The sequence below is a fragment of the Scyliorhinus canicula genome, chromosome 11, assembly GCF_902713615.1.
Source record: "Scyliorhinus canicula chromosome 11, sScyCan1.1, whole genome shotgun sequence".
NCBI lineage: Eukaryota > Metazoa > Chordata > Chondrichthyes > Carcharhiniformes > Scyliorhinidae > Scyliorhinus > Scyliorhinus canicula.
Genome location: NC_052156.1, coordinates 72,962,380 through 72,983,284, shown reverse-complemented (window position 1 = coordinate 72,983,284; position 20,905 = coordinate 72,962,380). Strand labels below are relative to the sequence as shown.

Genomic DNA, 20,905 nt, shown 5'->3' with positions numbered 1-20,905 from the left:
ATTCCAGTGGTTAACCAGCATCACCACGAGAGGGCAGTGTTTACATTGATATGTTGAAGGAGTAAATCTGCCAACTGGGTCAGTTGAATTTGGGGTCCTTTTCCCCTGGCTAACGGGGATGGGCGAGGTCAGTGATTGGAAGCTTCCTTCTGTAAAACATAGGCAGGAGTTTGTAACAGGAATTCCACCAGTTTCCTGGCATAACTGCATTGGATTTCACAGGAATAGAAGCTGTTCTCCCTCTTCCCGGCATTCTCTGCAGGGAAGGACAAGCGAGTGTCAGTAATGATAAAGACTCTTTTGTCTTTTGGGCATTTCTGCTGTTCGGTGATCAGCAGAACAGGGAGAGGAGATGGGTGGAGTTTTCAGTGAATTAACTCTTAAAGAGCATGCAACAATTTGAATCAATCGTGTACGAGTGAATTGCACTCCCTGGGCTTATTTTTGATTTTGACACACCCTCTCACCAGTATTATGTGGGTCACGAGCACACTGTTCCATTTAATTCAATGTCAGCACGTGGTGACACTCCCTTCTGAATCAGAAGGTTGTGGGCCCACTCCAGGTGGTATACCTTCAGAGGTACCATCTTTCGAATGAAACTTTAAAATGAGACCATACCCACCCTCTTGAGGTGAATGCACAAGATTGAATGACAGTATTTTGGAGAAGAGCAGTGGGGTTCTCCTGTTGCCCTGACCAATATTTACCACTCAAACTAAAGAAAACAGATCTCTGCAAATACATCTCATTGTTTTTGTGGGATCTTGCTGTGCACAAATTGGCTGCTGTGATTCCTTATTCCTTACAGGAGCATCTTCACTTCAGAGGTACCTCATTTGCTGTAAAACACCTTGGGCGTTACTGAGACCCTGAAAGGCACTATTTAAATGCACTTTCTTTCTTTGTAAACACAATCCACAAGAAAGACAGTAGCCAGCTACAAAATTCTCGACCCTTCTGTTTGGTTATAACTTGTCGGATAAGATTGGATTTTTTTTCCATGAATGATGTGGGGAGCCTTTCAGTTGCAATCTTGCAAAATAGAAGCATGTTTTTATTGTGTACCAACTCGTGGATAGGGTCTTCTCCTATCAGATTCTCAGGTGTCCGGATTATACGTGAGTCTTGAGTTCCTTTTGGCTGCTCAATCTTCCCAGAGGTGGACAATCAAATGGCCAGTTCTGGGAGACCGTAGGGCCAATGGGAACGCTCGAGGTTTCAGGCAGCTGGCAACTGAGGTGGGTACTGCCACTGTACATGGGATATCTGGGTCAGTGTCGCTGTCTGAAGACGTCTTTCATTGCCAACAGTGAGTTTGGCCATGGTCGCCAGGGAATCATTGTGGGGGGGGGGGGGGGGGGGGGGGGGGCACTAGCCTCAGCAGGGGGTCTATCTGCCATTGAAAATATCCCGGTGGTGTCAACAAATTGCCCCCAAAACTTAACTTAATTGATGACAATCAATGCCCTCTGCTGCTGGCATGTAGCCAATGCCAGCATGGCCCAAAAGCAGGAACACATTGGCAAAACTGTCCTGATATGAGATTAGATTTACTCATTTTGTTCCTGGGCCCACCTCCAAACCTGTCTGCACAGGAAGATTCCACCCCAAGTGACCCAAAAGCATCTTGGTGGAGCATATACAAGAACCCTTATGCCTCTGCCTATAGCCCTAGTGCCCTTCAATCTGTGTAAACCCTTCAGGGATAATGATGGATTAGACAAGTTTAATCAGTTTTATGCAGATCACTGGATTTGAGAGCATCTATCATTCTCTATAACAACAACATGAACCCCACGATTTCCAGCCCACCTGGAGTTCCTTGTTCCAAATATAAACCATCTGAAGTTTTGATACTCTACCCTTGTAATCATGGTAAATTTAATTCTGATTTAAATAGAAAAATAAATCAATTATGCTGCAATGTAAAATCCTATATTAAGGTATTCACTAACTCGGTGTCTGGCGGTGAATGATGGGGCAGGAGTCCAGTGTGTCTCAGTGGGTAGTTGGCAGTACTCCAGTGCCCTGGCAGTGGGCAGCTGTCAGTAATTCAGTGTCTCTGTGATTAGCTGTCAGGAGCCCAGTGTCCGTTGCTTAGTGTCCATGCGTGAACCACTAGCAGTAACCCAGGCCGGGATTTTCTGGCCCTGCCTGCAGCCAGGACCGTCCAGTTCCGCTGAAAGTCATTGAACTTTCTGGCTGGCCTGCAGCTTCACACACGGTGGATTCCAGTATGGTGAGGCCTGAAAATCCAGGCTCCGGTGTCTGGCAGTGCCCCCCCCCCCCCCCCCAAAAAAAAAAACCCACTCCGTACACTGTAATGCCAAATCCTTGGGCTACCATAGATTTGAAGTAGTACTGAAATCTGGAGAGTAGCAGGCTGTGTCTCCGGCAACATGGCATCTGGTCAACTGATGAACGAGCTGCTTCAACCACTTGCCCAGACTATCCTCCATATACCTGGATGTCATTAATATGCAAACATTTATCAATCTCCGTCTTGAACATGCTCAATGATTGGGCTTCCGCAGCCCTCTGGGATAGAAAATTCCAAAGATTTACCATCCTCCTTGAGTGAAGAAATTTCTCATCGTCTCTGTCTATAGTGGCCTGCGTCTTATCCTGAGACTGTGTCCCCGATTCTAGGCAGCCAGGGGCGCACCCTGTAAAAGCTTCAATGCGATCACCTCTCATTCTTCAAAACTCTGGAAAATACAAGCCCAGTTTCCTCAATGGCTCCTCCATAAAACAGTCCTGCCATCCCAGGGATTAGACTGGTGAACCTTCCATTGCACGCCCTAATCTTCCTCGGATAAGGAGACAAAAACTGTATACAATATTCCAGGTGCGATCGCACCAAGGCTCTATACAATTGTAGATCAATATATTTACTCCTGTACTTGAATCCTATTGTAATCAAGACCCAACATTTTGAGCTTTTGCCTTACTGATTGCATGCTGCATCTTCATGTTAGCTTATAGTGACTCATGAACAAGGACAACCATGTCTTTTTGGACATCAACACTGCCCAATCTCTCACCATTTAAGAAATACTCTTCTTTTTTTTGTTATTGAAGTGGATAACTTCAATTTCTTCTATTATATTCCATCTTACATGTTCTTGCCCTAGTTCACTTGGCCTGTCCAAGCCCCCCCCCCCCCCCCTTGAAGTCTCCTTTCATCCTTCTCACAACTTGCATTCCTACCTAGTTTTGTGTCATCAGCAAATTTGGAAACATTACATTTTATTCCCACATCCAAATCATTTATATAGATTGTGAACAGCTGTGGCCCCAGCGCTGTTCTTTGCGATACCCCACCAGTAGCAGCCTGGCCTCCTGAGAATGACCCGTTTATTCCTACTCTGTTTTCTGTTTGTTAAATAATTCTTAATCCAAGACAGACACAAAATAACTGTTCAATTTCTCTGCCATTTCTCTATTCTCCATTAGAAATTGTCCTATCTCCGCCATTAATGCACCCAAGCGTCCTTGCTAATCTTTTTTTCCTTTTCCCATACCTACCTATAGAAGTGTTTAGTTTGTCTTTTCCTTTTCTTTATCAGCTTCTTGATCTTCCTTGGCTGGATTTTAAATTCTCCCAATCCTCATTTTTTTTTCTGGAACCTTTTAAGCCACTTCCTTTGATTCACTGCAATCTTTAACTTCCTTTGTTAGTTAAGGTTGATTCGCCTTTCCTGTTGAATTTTTGTGATTAATGTATATTTGCTGTAGACCACGTAACACTTGTTTAAATACTAGCCATTGCCTGTCTACCATCAATTTTTTTGTAGTGCTATTTACCCAATCCACCAGTGCTAACTCGTCCTTCATACCCTCATAGTTTCATTTCTTCAGATTTAAAAGCCTAGTTTCAGAATTAACCTGTGGGAGGATTAGCGCATGGAAGCACAGAGGCTGCAGGATTGCCATCAGAGGTAAATGTACAGCCAAAACCCAGCAGGCTCGGTGAGTGGGAGATGTATCATGCAAACCTGTTGGATGGAGGAGTAAAACTGGGCAGAATGAAGTGGAATAATAATGAGCAGGTAGGTGTGTGTGGTCAGAATCACTCCACCAGAATCACTTTGCTTAGTAATGGAATGAGTGACCACAAGGTGCAAGTGGATGGAAATATTGTGTCGTGAGGCATTCAGCGTGAATATGACAAGTCAGCGTGGCATTCAGGGATGTGGGCATCGCTGGCTGGGCAGCATTTATTGCCCATCCCAAATTGCCCTTGAGCTGGGTGGCTTGCAAAGCCCTTCAGAGGGCATTCAAGAATCAGCCACATTGCTGTGGGTCTGTAGGCCAGATCAGGTAAGGATGGCAGATTTTCTTCCCTAAAGGACATTAGTGAACCAGATGGGATTTTACATCAATGGTTACATTTTTATTGGATTCAAATTTCGCCATCTGCTATAGTAGGATTCAAACCCAGGTATCCAGAACATTACCTGGGTCACTGGATACTACTATGCCACTACCTGCCTTTGTGACAACTGGAAGACTTTAGGAATATACAATTCTAAATATTGGTCAATTTAAGGGTTAAAAGCCTAGGGTTAGAGTGTGTTTAACTGCAGTGGCCGTGCTTTTAAAAAAAATAATTCTGTTGTGCAGGGTCTGGGTGCTTTTAGCAGCCAGATGGTGAAATTTGACAAAGGAATATGTTTTTCAGTCTGAGCTAATGGACTGTGGATTGACTGAGAGTCCCTGGGGAGTTAATGTGCTTTGCAGCCTGTAGAGGTCACTTGTTTTTCAGCTTGGGGAGAAGAGGCCATTGCTGAGTGGAGCCAATGAATGCAGAGAGACATTTTGAAGAGCTTTAGAGAGGTAGTTTCTGGAGACGGTTTTGGGAGAGAGAAAGTGAAAAGGTAAATTCTGATCTGCCTGGCACTGAGTCCACAATTCTCTCACAGTAAGGTAGACTGAGAGCTGTATTTTTCTTTCCTGTTGTCTAACAGGAAATTGAGTAGTAGTGGTTAAGGGGTAATTGTAAGCTGTTCTTCTCGGGTGGGAAGTTAAAAAGTTTAATGTTTTACTCATAATAAAAGTTTGTTAAAAAATATAATCACAGTTTTTTATACAATCCCTCCTGGAGCAAATCATTCTTTCCACAGTCTTTCAAATAAACTAAAACATTGGGGTTTCAGTCCTGTATCCTAGACAAAGTTGGAGTCTGGTCAGGGATGGTAATAGCAATGAGCAAGTGAGATCAACATGGCCAGTCATGGTGGTGTACAAGCCAGATCAGTGTCAGTGTATTTGGATTGTTGCAATTCTTCCTTCCTGTCTTGCATGCTTTATGTTGATGTGTGCTATTTTGAGCAGATTTTTTTCAGCACTGTTCAATTAGCCAGTAAAAATCCAAATCTATTTTGGCAGTTAATCAGAAAGGAAAATAAGTCCTCTAATTTATAATGCTCCTTTTGCGACTTCAGGGTCTCCCAAAGTGTTCTACAGCCAATGACCCCTTTCTGGTCATTATTGAACTGTAGGGAATGCAACAGATAGTGTGCACACAACAAGGTCCCACACACACCAATGAGATAAAGAGCAGATAATTTGCTTTATTCCATAGAATCCCTACAGTGCAGAAGGAGGCCATTTGGCCTATAAAGTCTGTACCGGCCCTCGGAGCACCCCGCCTAGGTCCAATCCCCCGCCCTATCCCTGTAACCCCACCTAACATACACATCTTTGGACTGGTGTTTATTGATGTTTTAAAAATAAATAGCATGCCCACTTTTTTTTTCCAATTAAAGGTCAATTTAGCATGTCCAATTAACCTACGCTGCACATTTCTTTTGGGTTGTGAGGGTGAGACCCACGTAGACACGGGGAGAACGTGCAAACTCCACACGGATAGTGACCCATTGTCTGGTGACCCCGTTATCAGGATCAAACCTGGGTCCTCGTTGTAATGAGGCAGCAGTGCTAACCACTGTGCCTTTGACTGATATTTATTGATATTGGCTGAGGGACGAATATTCATCAGGACATCAGAGACTGGGATCTTTTAATTCCAGTGCAAGAGCCTTCTGGGAAGGAGGTTCATAAGATATAGGAGCAGAATTAGGCCACTTGGCCATCGAGTCTGCTCCGCCATTCGACCATGGCTGATCTTATCCTGGTTTTAACTCCACTCTTCTGCCCGTTCTCTATAATCCTTCAGCCCATTACCAATTAAAACTCTGTCTAACTCCTCCTTAAATTTACTCACTAAGGTGGGGAATTGGGGGTCAAGAGTCAACCTTTTGCAAAGAACAATGGTTGGTAGGTGCGTCTGTGCCCTACCCGAAGTACTTTGAGGTGAGTTGACTGCGAGAAAGAAGGTCTACTGTGAATAAGCAGGGGGGGGGGGGGGGGGGGGGGGGAAGAAAGAGGGCGAGTGTGCAGGAGGCTGTACGATGACATTATATTTCAGTGATGTCATTTTCCCCGGCCGCTGTGTAAATGAGAAGTTACATTCCGGGCACTGGGACTGGCTCTGATCCCAGCCTCATGATGTGAAACATCTTCTAATGAAGCCTTTGTCTGTGAAGAGAAATATTTGTGTGTGTGTCAGATAATGTTACAGTCTGTGGTGAAATTATAAATGCTTCAGTGTGCAGCAGACATTTCTCACTGTGTACAGTCATCCTTTTCTTAGAGTCGTCAGCCAAATCCAGCATTCTCTGTGCAGCCGTTCTGCTGCCTGGCCTCCAGCTGTGCTAAATTGCTCTTGTAGAGAACCAGCATGTGCTCGATGGGCCAAATGGCTGCCTCCTGTGCTGTAAGTATTCAGTGTTTTGGAATTCACCCATGCAGTGCAGCCTCCCCTGCTTTGATTTTTCCCTCCTAGTGGAACAGGATTGATGCCATTTAATAATAATCACTTATTGTCACAAGTAGGCTTCAATGAAGTTACTTTGAAAAGCCCCTAGTCACCACATTCTGGCGCCTGTTCGGTGAGGTCGGTACGGGAATTGAACCCACGCTGCTGGCATTGTTCTGCATTACAAGCCAGCTGTTTAGCCCGCTGTGCTAAACCATTTGCCCGCCGAATAGCTGGGGATACACTTAGCGGCTGACCATATTTTAGAATCCAATTCTCAGGAGACACAGACTGGAGCCCAGCAGCAGATGAAAAATTTAGATTGTACAATGATATGAGGCAAAAAACCTTTAGCTGCCTAAAATAATTTTTGTACACATGCATCTGAAATGCAAAGCAAATGTGTATGTAATTACCGTGGATGTGACCTCATACTGTTGACATGGAGTCAAAACCATTTAAAAATAAACCCATAGCATCACCCTCTCTTACTCACTGTCTACATGGTCTTAGCTTAGATTGTGGTGGAAAAAAAAAGAATAAGTGAAATTGCTAAAAAGAGCAGTTTTATGTTTAGCGGTACCTTTGTATTCTAGTATTGATATTCTGTTCCCACCTGGAATAGAAAATACTGACAGGCATGCTGAACATCAGGCAGGTGTTTCTTCTCCAGTTCCTTTATGTAATGTAAAATCCTCTTGAAGCTGGCCATTTAAGCAGCAATTACACTCTTGTTATGTATCTGGGAATATATTTCTGCTGGCTCTGTGTCACGTGATGTGTAGTGACGTCAGCAGAGTGTTTGCGTGGGCTTTGGGCAGATCGCCATCTTGATTGTATGAGCAATACCCTTAAAACAGAACTCTGTTTTACAAGAATCCAGAGTGTGGGCATCTCCATACCTTTTTTCCCTTTTTGGCAACAAAGAAATATAATGGGAGAGAAAACTGGCGATGAGGATTCTGGCAGACAAATTGCTGGAAGAGAGATTTTCATCAACTAATCGTGGGATAAAAGAACTACAAAGGAACTTTGACCTGCTCTCCACCAGGAAAGCAGTGCACCAACTCCGCCAGACGCGCGGGACCCTGTACGAACACGGAGATAAAGCCAGCTGCCTGTTGGCACACCAGCTGAGAAAGCAGGCAGCCACCAGAGAAATTGCGCAAATCAGGGGTACCAGAAGCACGTTGGAAACAGAACCAGAGAGGATTAACAAAACCTTCAAGGCCTTCTACCAAGAGCTGTACACCTCAGAGCCCCCAACGGGGAAGGCTGGGATGAACCGGTTCCTTGATGGACTGGACATACCAGTCGTGAGAGAGGGCAGAAAACGGGACCTGGAAGCACCACTAGCACTAGGAGAGATCATGGACAGCATTAGCTCCATGCAGACGGGGAAGGCGCCGGGACCGGATGGATTCCCAGCGGACTTCTACAAAAAATTTGCGACAGAGCTGGCCCCGCACCTGCGGGAGATGTTCACAGATTCGCTAGCTAGGGGCACACTGCCACCCACATTAGCACAGGCCTCAATCTGATACGCTGATACCTAAGAAAGACAAAGACCCAACGGTATGTGGGTCATACAGACCCATATCTCTGCTGAACGCAGACGCCAAATCCTAGCCAAAAGGCTGGAGGACTGTGTACTTGAGGTGGTCACAGAGGACCAGACGGGCTTCGTCAAAGGTAGACGGCTTACCTCGAACATCAGGCGCCTGCTGAATGTGATAATGACCCCCTCCGGGGAGAGAACACAAGTGGTGATCGTCTCCCTGGACGCAGAAAAGGCCTTCGACAGAGTCGAATGGAAATACCTCATAGAGGTACTGGAGCGGTTCGGGCTTGGAACAGGGTTCACCGCTTGGGTAAAGGTCCTATACAACGCTCCCATGGCGAGTGTACGGACCAACAATACCAACTCTCAATACTTCCAGCTGCACAGTGGCATCAGACAAGGATGCCCACTGTCTCCGCTGCTGTTCGCACTAGCAATCGAACCGCTAGCAATCGTGCTTAGGGCAGCAAAAAATTGGAGGGGGATCCGAAGGGGAGGCAGAGAGCACAGAGTCTCACTCTATGCAGATGATCTGCTCCTCTACATCTCGGACCTACAAAGCAGCATGGATGGAATCATCGCGCTCCTGAAAGAGTTTGGAGCCTTCTCGGGCTACAAACTCAACATGAGCAAAAGCGAGATCTTCCCAGTACACCCGCAAGGGGTGGGGGGGCAGCACTAAAGGGGCTGCCGTTCAAACAAGCCCGACACAAATTCCTCTACCTAGGGATCCAAATAGCCCATGACTGGAAAGGGATCCACAAATGGAACCTCACCAGCCTGACGGAGGAAGTAAAAAAGGACCTGCAAAGACGGAACATGCTCCCACTCTCCCTCGCGGGGAGAGTCCGGATGATCAAAATTAAGGTACTGCCCAGGTTCCTCTTCCTGTTTAGATCCATTCCGATCTACATCCCCAAGGCCTTTTTCAAAGTGCTGGACAAACTTATCATGGCGTTCGTATGGGGGGGGGGTAAAAATGCTAGGATCCCAAAGAAGGTCTTCCCGAATCTACAATTCTACCACTGGGCGGCAACAGCCGAGCGAGTAAGGGGATGGATCCAGGAGCCAGAAGCCGAGTGGGTGCGTGCCGAGGAGGCCTCCTGCATGGGGACCTCCCTCCGGGCCCTCGCCACGGCAGCACTCCCATCCCCACCCAAAAAACACTCCAGCAGCCCAGTGGTGACAGCCACCCTCCAATCCTGGAACCAACTGCGGTAGCAATTTGGCCTGACCAAAATGTCGGACAAGGCTCCCATCTGCAACAACCATAGATTCACACCAGCACTGACTGACGCCACCTTCAAAAGGTGGAGGCAGGACGGGGGGACACTGACAGTCAGGGACCTATACACGGACGACAGGATCGCAACACTGGACGAGAAATTTCGGCTAGCCGGGGGGAACGAGCTACGGTACCTGCAGCTCAAAAACTTCTTACGAAAGCAGACAAGAACGTACCCACAACCGCCACGACAGACCTACTGGACGCAAGTATCCTAGAGAAAGGGAACTGTAGCGACATGTATGACCGACTGGTAGAAAGGGACGACACCGTACTGGACGCAACAAGAATGAAATGGGAGGACGACCTGGGGATTGAGATAGGGTGGGGACTCTGGAGAGAAGCACTGCATAGGGTCAACTCCACCTCCACGTGCGCAAGGCTCAGCCTGACGCAACTAAAAGTGGTACATAGCGCCCACTTAACAAGAAACCGTATGAGTAGGTTCTTCCCGGAGGTGGAGGACAGATGTGAACGGTGCCAAAGAGGCCCGGCCAACCACGTCCACATGTTCTGGTCTTGCCCCAGACTTGTGGAGTACTGGACAGCCTTCTTCGAGGCTATGTTCAAAGTGGTGGGGGTGAGGGTGGAGCCATGCCCGATAGTGGCGGTCTTCGGGGTTTCAGACCAGCCAGATCTATTCCTGGGGAGGAGGGCGGACGCCCTTGCCTTTGCCTCCCTGATCGCCCGCCGTAGAATCCTGTTTGGCTGTCCGACCTCTCGGAATCTCTCCAAATGGAGAAAATCAAATTCGCCATCCGAGGGTCAGACGACGGCTTCCACAGAACGTGGGAGCCATTCATGCAATTGTTCTGGGACCTGTTTGTGGCCAACAAACAAGAGGAAGAATAGTCGGGTGGCCAAGAATCAGGGGAAAATGGACGGGAATCGGGGGAAGGTAGCCGGCGGGGGGGGGGGGGGGGGGGGGGGGGGGGGCTACGGGTTCGTTATGGGGGTTTGATGGCAAGCTAAGGCCCAAATACAAATTGTAAATAAATGCCTACAAGCATGTGCCTCGGCCATATTGGGGAATGTAAAATATGTATGCCGGCTAATGGGGGCGGACACAGTTGTTATTATGAAGATGCTTACCTGTAAATATACATGTTAATTTTTGCATGTTTTTTTTCTAATAATTTGTAATTTGTTGGATATAAAATATGAAAACTCAATAAAAAACATTTTAAAATAAAAACTAATCGTGGGATGTCATCGGGAGCAACGGAAGATTCTCTGGTCCGGATGCGCACGAACACGCACGCATGCAGGCACACAGACGTTAGGCAAAGCACTGCCGCCAATGTGAAGGATTGACAAAAGTTTTCAACAGCTGAGTAAGAAGGCCGGCAATTGCGGAAGACTTGTTTGCACTGAAGCGAGTGGGGTCGCAGGGTCTGTGCATGTGATGAAACCACACTGGCTGCAGGGAACAGAGATTTTGAAGTCTTGGCACGGGCTACTACTCGGGCGAAAAGTCAAAATACTCAGGAAAATAATTCCTAGTTGCTTGTGCAAGGGATTGTTTGTGACATGCATTCCAAGCAATTGGAAGGGAGGACGTGTAGACCCCAGGAGCCGGGATCCAAAAATGGTGGGGAAAATGGGTGTCATGGACGCTTTTGATGCGGATTATAAAACACACAATTCATATGAAGAAATATTCCAATTGTTTTTAACAACTAATCAGACACCGAAGGATGTAAATAAAGGTTACAACATTTCTCAACTCAGTTGGCTGTAAAATGCTTATGCTGCTACAGAATCTTGTTCACTCAGCAAACCCAGGAGTCAAGTCCTTCAGTGAATTAATGAAAATCTTAGAGGGATATTTCTGTCCTATACCGTTATTGATTCCACCGCAGTAGTCAGGAAGAAGGTGAAGCAATTTTGCAGTTTATAGCTTCTTTATGCAAATTAGCTACATGTTGCAAATTTGGCACAACACTTGATACTCTTCAAGACAGGCTGGTTTGTGGGTACACAGTGAAACGATTCAGAAGAAGCTGCTAACTAAGTGATTTAACTTTGAAAGTGACGGAAGTTGCCACATTTATGTAGCTTGCTGTGAAAGAAGCTGGAGCGAAGATCCACAAATCTCTTCACAAACCTCATCACCACCACCACTCCATCCTGCTCTGGCAACAGCCAATTTTCACTCCCAATCTCCATAGAGGGGAATGATAAACACATCTGATGAGCCACATCTGCAACCGTAGGAGGTCACATTGCCAACTCCAATTGAGAAAGGCTTCACATGCTCATTCTGGTTATAATACCCACGGAATATTAATCACATAATATCATTGTATGCTGAGACATGGAAGCATTGATAATTAGACCGGAAAGTGATTAGAAAAGCCAAGTGGATGGGTTAGTGTAGTGGGGTATTGGAGACCAAGATGGGGGAGGTGAAGGGGGAAATCAGTGAGGCCAGGTCATTTGGAGATCATGCTTTGAGAATGGGTGTGGTGGGTGTGGGGGGGGGGGGGGGGGGGGGTCACCATTCGATCCATTGTGTGGGAGCAGTTCCCAGGTAAACCTTGGGGTCTGGGGGGTGCAGTTCTGCTGCTCCTTTTGGCCCATGAGCAGTACTGGAAAAGGCAGTAGCTTTCTGGGTCCTGATGTTCTCTTTCCCCCTTTAACTGTTGGGTTTCCTGGCCCAAATTGAAAAGAATGTGAACAATTAAACTGTATTAAAATATGAAATAAGTAACCCGCCTCCTGCCAGAAAGTCGGTTTCAGCCACCATTCAAATCAGAAGTAGACAGATTGTGTTTTAACATCTCACCTAACCCATTTCTGGAGGTAGAAATGTTTCTCCTCATTCATTTGCATGCTCAGGAGCAACAGGTGCCTTTGGGCCTATGAGTCCCAAAGCTCTCCCTCAAAGGGGTTTTCCTTGCTTTATGTCTGGATTTGCTGGAGGGTAATTGATAAGAGATTGATTTCTATAATGAGTGAGCAGCTGCAGCTAACTTCATAGAAATGCTGCATTTCTGGGGAAATGGGGAAAAAGCTTGGTTAGAAAGTTTGATCTTGGGGATTATCTTAAAGGAGGTGAGAGGGGGAGAGGTTGAGGGAATTTCAGAGTTTAGGGACTAAGGAGCTGAAGGCATGATCAACAATTGTGGGCAAATGGAGTAGGAGAGCCACAAAAAGCCAGAATTAGAGGAGCACAGAATTTTGGGAGGCGGCAGGACTAAAGGAGGTTATAGAGGTAGAGAGGGCAAGGCCATTGGAGTAATTCATGTTCCAGTAGTTGATGTGAGTCAGAAAGCAGGTGGGTGATGGGTGTGCAGCATTTCTATGAAGTTAGTATCCAGCCTGGGAACATTCACATTGCCAAGTACCAAACTCCATATTGATGCCACATTGCATCAGAGTTTCATATTTTACATAGAATTTACAGTGCAGAAGGAGGCCATTCTGCCCATCGAGTCTGCACCGGCTCCTGGAAAGAGCACCCTACCCAAGGTTAACACCTCCACCCTATCCCCATAACCCAGTAACCCCACCCAACACTAAGGGCAACTTTGAACACTAAGGGCAATTTATCATGGCCTATCCACCTAACCTGCACATCTTTGGACTGTGGGCGGAAACCGGAGCACCCGGAGGAAACCCACGCACACACGGGGAGGATGTGCAGACTCCACACAGACAGTGACCCAAGCCGGAATCGAACCTGGGACACTGGAGCTGTGAAGCGATTGAGCTATCCACAAAGCAGGCATCTTCTAATTTTCTGGGGAAAAGAAAGCAGAGTTAACATTTCCGATTGATGACCCAGTTCTGACAAGAATTCGTTAACTAGAAACGTTAACTTTGTTTTTTTCGGGTGGCAGATGGCACAGTGGTTAGCACTGGGACTACGGCGCTGAGGACTGAGGTTCGAATCCCGGCCCCAGGTCACTGTACATGTGGAATTTGCACATTCTCCCCATGGGTTTCACCCCCACAACCCAAAGATGTGCAAGTTAGGTGGATCGGCCACGATAAATTGCTCCTTAATTGGGGAAAAAAAATAATAATTGGGTACTCTAAATTTAAAAAAAAATCTCTTGTTTTTTTTTTCCCCTTTCCACTGATGCTGTCAGATTGTGTGTTTACAGTATTTTCTGTTTACTGCACATTTTGAGCATTAGCGGTTTTTTAAAATCCTCATTCCAATTTTCTGTTTTTGATTTTGAGCCGTGACTATAAATATATTTAAATTGGAACATTTAGCAGGAAATAAATGAGTCTCTGAAAGTTTTCCACTTGTGTCTTTCCATAACCCTGCAATCATTTTAAACACAGTTTTGACTTTTCTCTCAGACACGGGTAAGATTGGGACTCTGTCCAGTTGCTGAGGGTGTAGATTCTGCCCCAGACCAAATGTTTAGCCTCAGACTTGTTTACAGTGAGCTGTACAACTACCAGGAATGGAAGTAGGGAGACCTTTTGCTGTGGTGAGGACTAAGGGACCCAAAGCAAAGCCCCATTGAGTCCAGTTAAATCTAGCCCGGCAGAAATGTTCTGGTTGAAAATGTTCTGGTCGAATCAGGAATTCAATCAATTGCTGGCGGTTCACAAATCTTTGTATCAACATCTAATAATAGAGTAGAATTTCAGTCTAAACTAAAACAGAAATAAATGCTGTGAAGGGGCCAGGGCTCACCGAGTGACCTGGATGGGCCAAGTGTTCTCCCACATCTTTAATTATCTTTGTGAATATGGGGGCAGCATGGTGGCGCAGTGGGTTAGCACTGCGGCCTCAAGGCACCGATGTCCCAGGTTTGATCCTGGCTGTGGGTCACTGTCCGTGTGGAGTTTGCGCATTCTCTCCGTGTTTATGTGGGTTTCGCTCCAACAACCCAAAAAATGTTTAGGGTAGGTGGATTGGCCACGCTAAATTGCCCCTGAATTGGAAAAAAATGAATTGGGTATATTAAATTTGAAAAAAAATCTTGGTGAACATGAATATCGTTCTAAATGATTGGTTATATTTTTGATTGTAATTTTGTAGAGCGCTGATGAACATGAAGGGAAAACTGATTTGGGAGTTGCAAAGCAGCAATGATCTATAATGGAAAGGCAGGACAAGCTCAAGAGCCAGAATGGCTTCCTCCAAGGTGTTCTGATCTGGGCTTTTAGGAGAAAGAAATGCTTGGCACAAATGAAGAGGCTGAGTTTCTTGAAGGTAGGTTTAGCAATGGAGGAGTTTGGAAGTAGTGAAGCCACAAATGTTTCTGAATGATGGAGCACCAAGGATACAGCAAAAGAGGAAATGGCAGAAACTGTATTCGACAAGGGAGATAGGCCCACAGGTCACTGAAAGGGGCAACACAGGTGGAGAAGGTAGTCAAGAAGGCATAAGGCATGCTTGCCTTCATTGGCCGGAGCATTGAGCATAAACATTGGCAAGCCATATTGCAGCTGTATAGAACCGTGGGCCACACTTGGAGTACAAGTGTTCAATTCTGGTCGCCACACTAGCAGAAGGATGTGGAGGCTTTAGAAAGGGTGCAGAAGAGATTTACCAGGATGTTGCCTGGTATGGAGGGCATTAGCTCTGAGGAGCGGTTGAATAAACTCGGTTTGTTCTCACTGGAACGACGGAGGTTGAGGGTTGACCTGATAGAGGTCTACAAAATTATGAGGGGCATAGACTGATGGATAGTCAGAGGCTTTTTCCCAGGGTAGAGGGGTCAATTACTAGGGGGCATATGTTTAAGGTGCGAGGGGCAACATTTAGAGCAGATGTACGAGGCAAGTTTTTTTACACAGATGGTAGTGGGTGCCTGGAACCCTCTGCCGGAGGACGTGGTGGAAGCAGGGACGATAGTGACTTTAAGGGGCATCTTGACAAATACATGAATAGGATGGGAATAGAGGGGTATGGACCCAGGAAGTGTCGAAGATATTAGTTTAGACGGGCAGCATATTCGGCATAGGCTTGGAGGGCCGAAGGGCCTGTTCCTGTGCTGTACTGTTCTTTGTTCTTGAAGCAACAAAAATGGAAACTAGAGTTGATGGGAATTAAGGCAGACTATAGACGATTACCTATAGTGGAGGGAGAGGTTACTTGGAAAGAGTCTACAGTAGGCTCAGGAATTCCCAAATCGCTCCACATCCAGTGAAGTACAGTAAATACTTAAGGAGCCGCACGGTGGTTGGCACTGCTGCCTCACAGTTTCCTCCCACAGTCTAATGATATTCAGGTTAGGTTGATTGTACATGCTAAATTGTTCCTCAGCGTGCAGGTTAGATGGGATTACGGGAGTAGAGCAGGGGAGTGGCCCTAGATAATGTGTGCTTTCAGGGGGTCGGTGCAGACCCTTTGGGCAAAATGGTCTCCATCTGCACTGGGATTGTATGAGGTCATTGTTTTAGTTTGTGTTTGCCTTCCAGGAAATCACGACTTCAAATGGAACAATTTTTATGTGAATCATGGTTTCCCATAGGAATCAATCTTAAAGCTGCAGTTAGATTCAAATGGGCATTTTTTTGCCCAGAAAAAAAGAAGTGGATGGGATTCTCCGCCCTCCCGGGCATATTTTACGCTGGCAGATACGGCCCATCATTGGCCAACAGCAGGATCTTCCGGTCCCGCCGCTGTCAAATGGGTTTTCTATTATTCGCACCCTCTGCCGTCAGGGAAACAATTGCAGGGGGTCACCATTGGCGGCACTGGAAGATCCCACTGGCAGAATCGGCCGGAAAAATCCCACCCAGTGTGCAAGTCAAAATACTGGGTGCAATTCTACCCCAAAATTCTTGCGGCAGGTTTTGCAGGAAGTTTCCCGCTGGCTCTGCCAGCGAGTTCCCCACCGCTATTCAATGACACATGGGGGGGGGGGGGGGGGGGGTGATTCTCATGCCTCATTACGCTCTCGCTCGAGCAAAACGAGGCCGGTTGTGAGGGGCCAAAAACGAGAACCACGCCAGGAGCCAAACAGTTTGCGATGCAACCTGCTCGCTCCCTTGGGCGAAATCGGAATCTCGCTGTAGCGAGTAATCAGTTATCACCACTTCAGCCCAGTTTCCATGCTATTTATGAGAGCCACCCATATTCAACTGCTTCCCATCATTCATCGGCCTCTCCAGCTAGTGGTCACACTGGCACTGATTAGTAGTCCTTTTTAAAAACGTGAACCTGGCGGAAGGGCTTCCGTAGGGAGCTGAGGAGGTGAGTAGCCATCTTTGCTCACAGGCAATGAGCCCGGGGGCGCTGGGCTTGTCACCCCAGTGCTCGGGGTGGGGGACCCTCGGGTGGGGACCTCCTCAGGCGTGAGCCACTGTGGACGGGGGGCAACTGCTCACTGCACCACCATGCCAACCCCTGGATCATGTATACACAATCCAGAGGCAACCCTTGTCCCTGTCCGTCTGCCCCAATGGCCACCCATAACTCCCACTGACTGCCAACGCCTCTGGCCATGCGGCTGAAGGCTATTGCGAAAGTGAGTTGGCAGTTGTGGTTAAGTGAACATTTCACACAACCCAAGTGGATTCCTGTGAGTGGCCGGGCCATATGGCATGTGGGAGTCATTGACTAGCATCCACTTCACACCTTGATGCATGGATACTGTACCTGAACACTCTGGGAGGCAATACCACACACGTAGCAACCAAGATCTGAACACCCAGGGGATGGGACACAGCTCCGGGGACATGTCCACAGAGTGGGTGGGTTCCATGGCGAGGGGGAGATGCCTGGAGAGAAGGGCCAAGGTTGCATTGTTGCAGAGGAAAGTGACAAAGGCATCATAATAATTGTGCACAAGGGTGTTTAATGTGTAACACAATTCCCCCTTTCCCATGGTGCCACCTCCCCCCCCCCCGCCCTCGGTGCCCTCAGTGCCCTCAGTGATCCTCGATGTGCTTGGCCTTTCTAGCTCTACCACTACGTTTAGGTGTCTCCCCAGGATGCACATCAAAGGTGTAGACAGCATGCTGCTTTCCTCATCCTGTGGCCTGTGGCCTTTGCTGCCCCTGGCGGATGTCCTCTGGATGCTCTTGAGGCCAGAGGGCCCCGACTCACTTGTCGGTGGCACATGCACAGTTGTCCCGTGTTGCTGACTGCAAGACGCAGCCTCATCAGAGGGGCAGAACTCTGGGGAGCTGAGCGCCACCATCCCCACTCTATGAGACGAGTCTGAGTTATCACTCCACGCCCCCTTCTCCCAGTCGGTGCCCGTAGAACCCTGGGGATCACCATGGGTCAGAGGGGCAGCTGGTTCGAGCCCTGGCTGCCCTGAATCACTGGCCCTGCCTGTCCTGGTGCACCATGGTGTCGACATGCTCTGCAACACCTCAGCAAAGCCCAACTGGGACAAGCTCCGCAGTGCCTCAGCCATTCCCATCTGAGAGCGGGACATAATGCGACCATCAATTCACTCGTGACACGATAGGAAGTAAACTGTGGTTTTAATAGACTTACAACTGAGCCTGCCTGCGACCAGCAGAACTGAGGGCAGGCTCACAAGGCTTCAGCACTTTATATACTTGTGGGAGGGGCCATGGGCGGAGCCGAGGGTGGAGCCCTGTACAAGCTCCTCATCTCCCCCTGTGGGCAGAGCCCGCAACGGCTCGTAGACAGAGCCCACAAGGACACACTACTATACAGTATGAATTACATGAAGTACATTCACCACAGGACATAACCCGCAGAACCTCATCAAGGTCGACCTGGTACTATGTGACATCCCCCAGTGAGGCAGTCATTCTGCTGAGACCCTCAGCAATGGCCGTCACCAAACCCCTGACGTCTTGGACACCTTCACTAATGCCGACGTCATGCACCAGGCTCTCTACTGCTACCCTAGCAGTGTTGGCCTTGGTGCCACTGATTGCCGGCGATATCACCTGCACCCGTAGCCTCTGGGATTCCTCCAATTGGCTATGGACCTGCTGAAGTGACGCTGAGATCTCCATCTGAATGTCCTGGATGCGCCCTAACGTCTCCATCAACTCCGGGAATACCTCTTCCCTAAGTTCAGCATCAGGCTGGGACTCAGCTGACCTCCGACTGCTGTCTCACCTGGGGGTTCCTGCCTTCACCTGATGCGCATTCAGCAATGGTATGGTACTCCTCAGATTATGCCCTTGAAGCCTGCCCACTAACATTTCCCACCGTGGTGTGTGTATCTGCGCGGGTGGAGGGTGGGGATATCAGCTGTGACGCCGCAATTGAGTCATCCTCCGAGCTCTCCTCCGAGGTGTACTCCTTGGAGTCACGAGAGGGGGCTGCCCGGGATGGGCTGGCGCCATCTGTTGGAGGACCTGCGGAAGAATGGACATGTGATAGGTGGGAGAGATGGGTCAGTCAGTAAGGCAATAACAACTCTCGTTTGACAGGTCGCCCGTGGTGGAGCCCGGTGGTTCCTCACCCCTGCTGTGACCGCCAGCCTCCATGTGCGTGATCGCTCTGTCCTCGATCACCGCAGTCACCTCCAGGGCACTTGAAGGTGGTGAAGATTCTTGGGTCTGGCACACCACCGCCAGTCTGGGCCCTCTCCCAGAGATTATGGGGGGATCTTTTCCTGGGGAGACAGAGTGGGCATAATTAGCTACGCGTGTGGATCAGTGTTGGGAGGGGGTGTGAAGGGAGGGTTTAAGGGAGAGGGGGTGGAGGGAGGGCTGGAGCGATCGCATGGAGAGTTGGTAGATGCTCCTGTGGGGATGGACGGGGGGGGGGGGAGAAAGAGGGGTTGGTGTCTATCACCGGTGCAACCCGGTGTAGGTCAATAATCTTCCTGCACTGGAGGCCGGTCCTTCTGGTCACACTCCCGGCGTTTGGCGCCAGAGTTGCGAACTGGCTGGGGTTGGCTGAGCAACTGCAGTTTAAGTGCCACTCAACCTTTGTTAGTAGGAGCTGGCGAGTGCAATGTCAGCGAATCAGCTGGCGAGCCTTCATTCGCAGCGAGAAGCCAGTGGGGCCATATTAAGTGGACCAACTAACGTTGAATGGAGCTGCTGGCCTTGCTGGGCAGAGGTGGGAATCTCGCGGCAATTCCTGCTCGCTACAACACTTGAAATCTTTTTGGAGAATCGTGCCCTTGGAATTTATTTTAGCACTGGGGAGCTGAACTCTGAGATAGGGCTGCCATTTTGAAAGGGTGCCCTGATCTCTAAGTGAGCTTGTGGGTCTTTGGTAGTCACCACTGATGTATATATTGTAATGATGTGGAGATGCCGGCGTTGGACTGGGGTGAGCACAGTAAGAAGTCTTACAACACCAGGTTAAAGTCCAACAGGTTTGATTCAAACACGAGCTTTCGGAGCGCGGCTCCTTCCTCAGGTGAATGGCGAGGTATGTTCCAGAAACATTTATATAGACAAAGTCAGAGATGCTGGACAATGCTTGGAATGCAGGCATTTGCAGGTAATCAAATCATTACAGATGCAGGGAAAGGGATAATCACAGGTTATATTGTATTATATTGTATATATAGGTATATATTGTATGTAGAGGATGTTGTTATAGGTGTTTTACGGTAAGGCCCCTGTACTACAGGTATGGGAGTAGATCCCTGCCTGCTGGCTCCGCCCAGTAGATGGAGTATAAATATGTGCGCACCCCGTACAGCAGTCATTTTGTCAGCTGCTGTAGGAGGCCATACATCTCAGTGTAACAAAGCCTCGATTACATCCTACTCTTGTCTTTGCGTAATAGTACATCAGGGTCCCCCACACATCCCAGGATGGGACTACCCCATACCTCCTCCCAAGTGAGGACACCTGCGTGTACTCCCGCTTCAGGTCCCCCCCCCCCCCCCAAAACCCCCTTACAGCACCCCGTCACTTTCAGGACCTCACCCGTCATCCCTCCCCCCACCCCCCTCCCAGAGGCTCCTACTTGCCTGCCTTACATACCCCCACCCTCCTTTCATGGGCATGCCCCCCCTTGGCAGTGCCACCCTTGCTCTGGCACCCAGGCAGTGCTCCTGACTTGGCAGTGCCATTTGGCAGGCAGTGCCAAGGTGCCAACTGGGCAGTGCCAAGGTGCCCATGTTCCAAGGAGAAGGCCAGGAGGCCAGCCTGCACTATCCCTGACCACCCAGGGGTCTCCATTGGCCCGGGAGAACCAACCCCCACCCCCCCCCCCCCCCTACCCCGCCTGAGTGTCGTTCTGCCTGTTCCACATTTGTGTGGACCAGTGCTGACCAGCACCCGGCCCTTGCCTCACTGGGGAGGCTGGTGGATCCCGCAATGCCGGTGGATACCGGGTACATTCGCTGAATCCGGT

At 48.3% G+C, this 20,905-nt stretch overlaps 1 protein-coding gene across 4 annotated transcripts in view; it reads left to right on the top strand.

Annotated features, from left to right (window-relative positions):
- LOC119973137 (ras association domain-containing protein 1-like) overlaps window positions 1-20,905 on the top strand; it is a 118,236-nt gene that overhangs the window by 59,725 nt on the left and 37,606 nt on the right. Inside the window, exon 1 of one of the 4 annotated variants that reach the window (XM_038810737.1) lies at window positions 14,720-14,854. The exons of the other annotated variants lie outside the window; for them this stretch is intronic. Coding sequence (XP_038666665.1) covers window positions 14,818-14,854 — 37 coding nt within the window. The 5' untranslated portion in view covers window positions 14,720-14,817. Of the gene's footprint in view, window positions 1-14,719; window positions 14,855-20,905 lie in introns of those variants that run through there. 4 annotated transcript variants of the gene reach the window in all.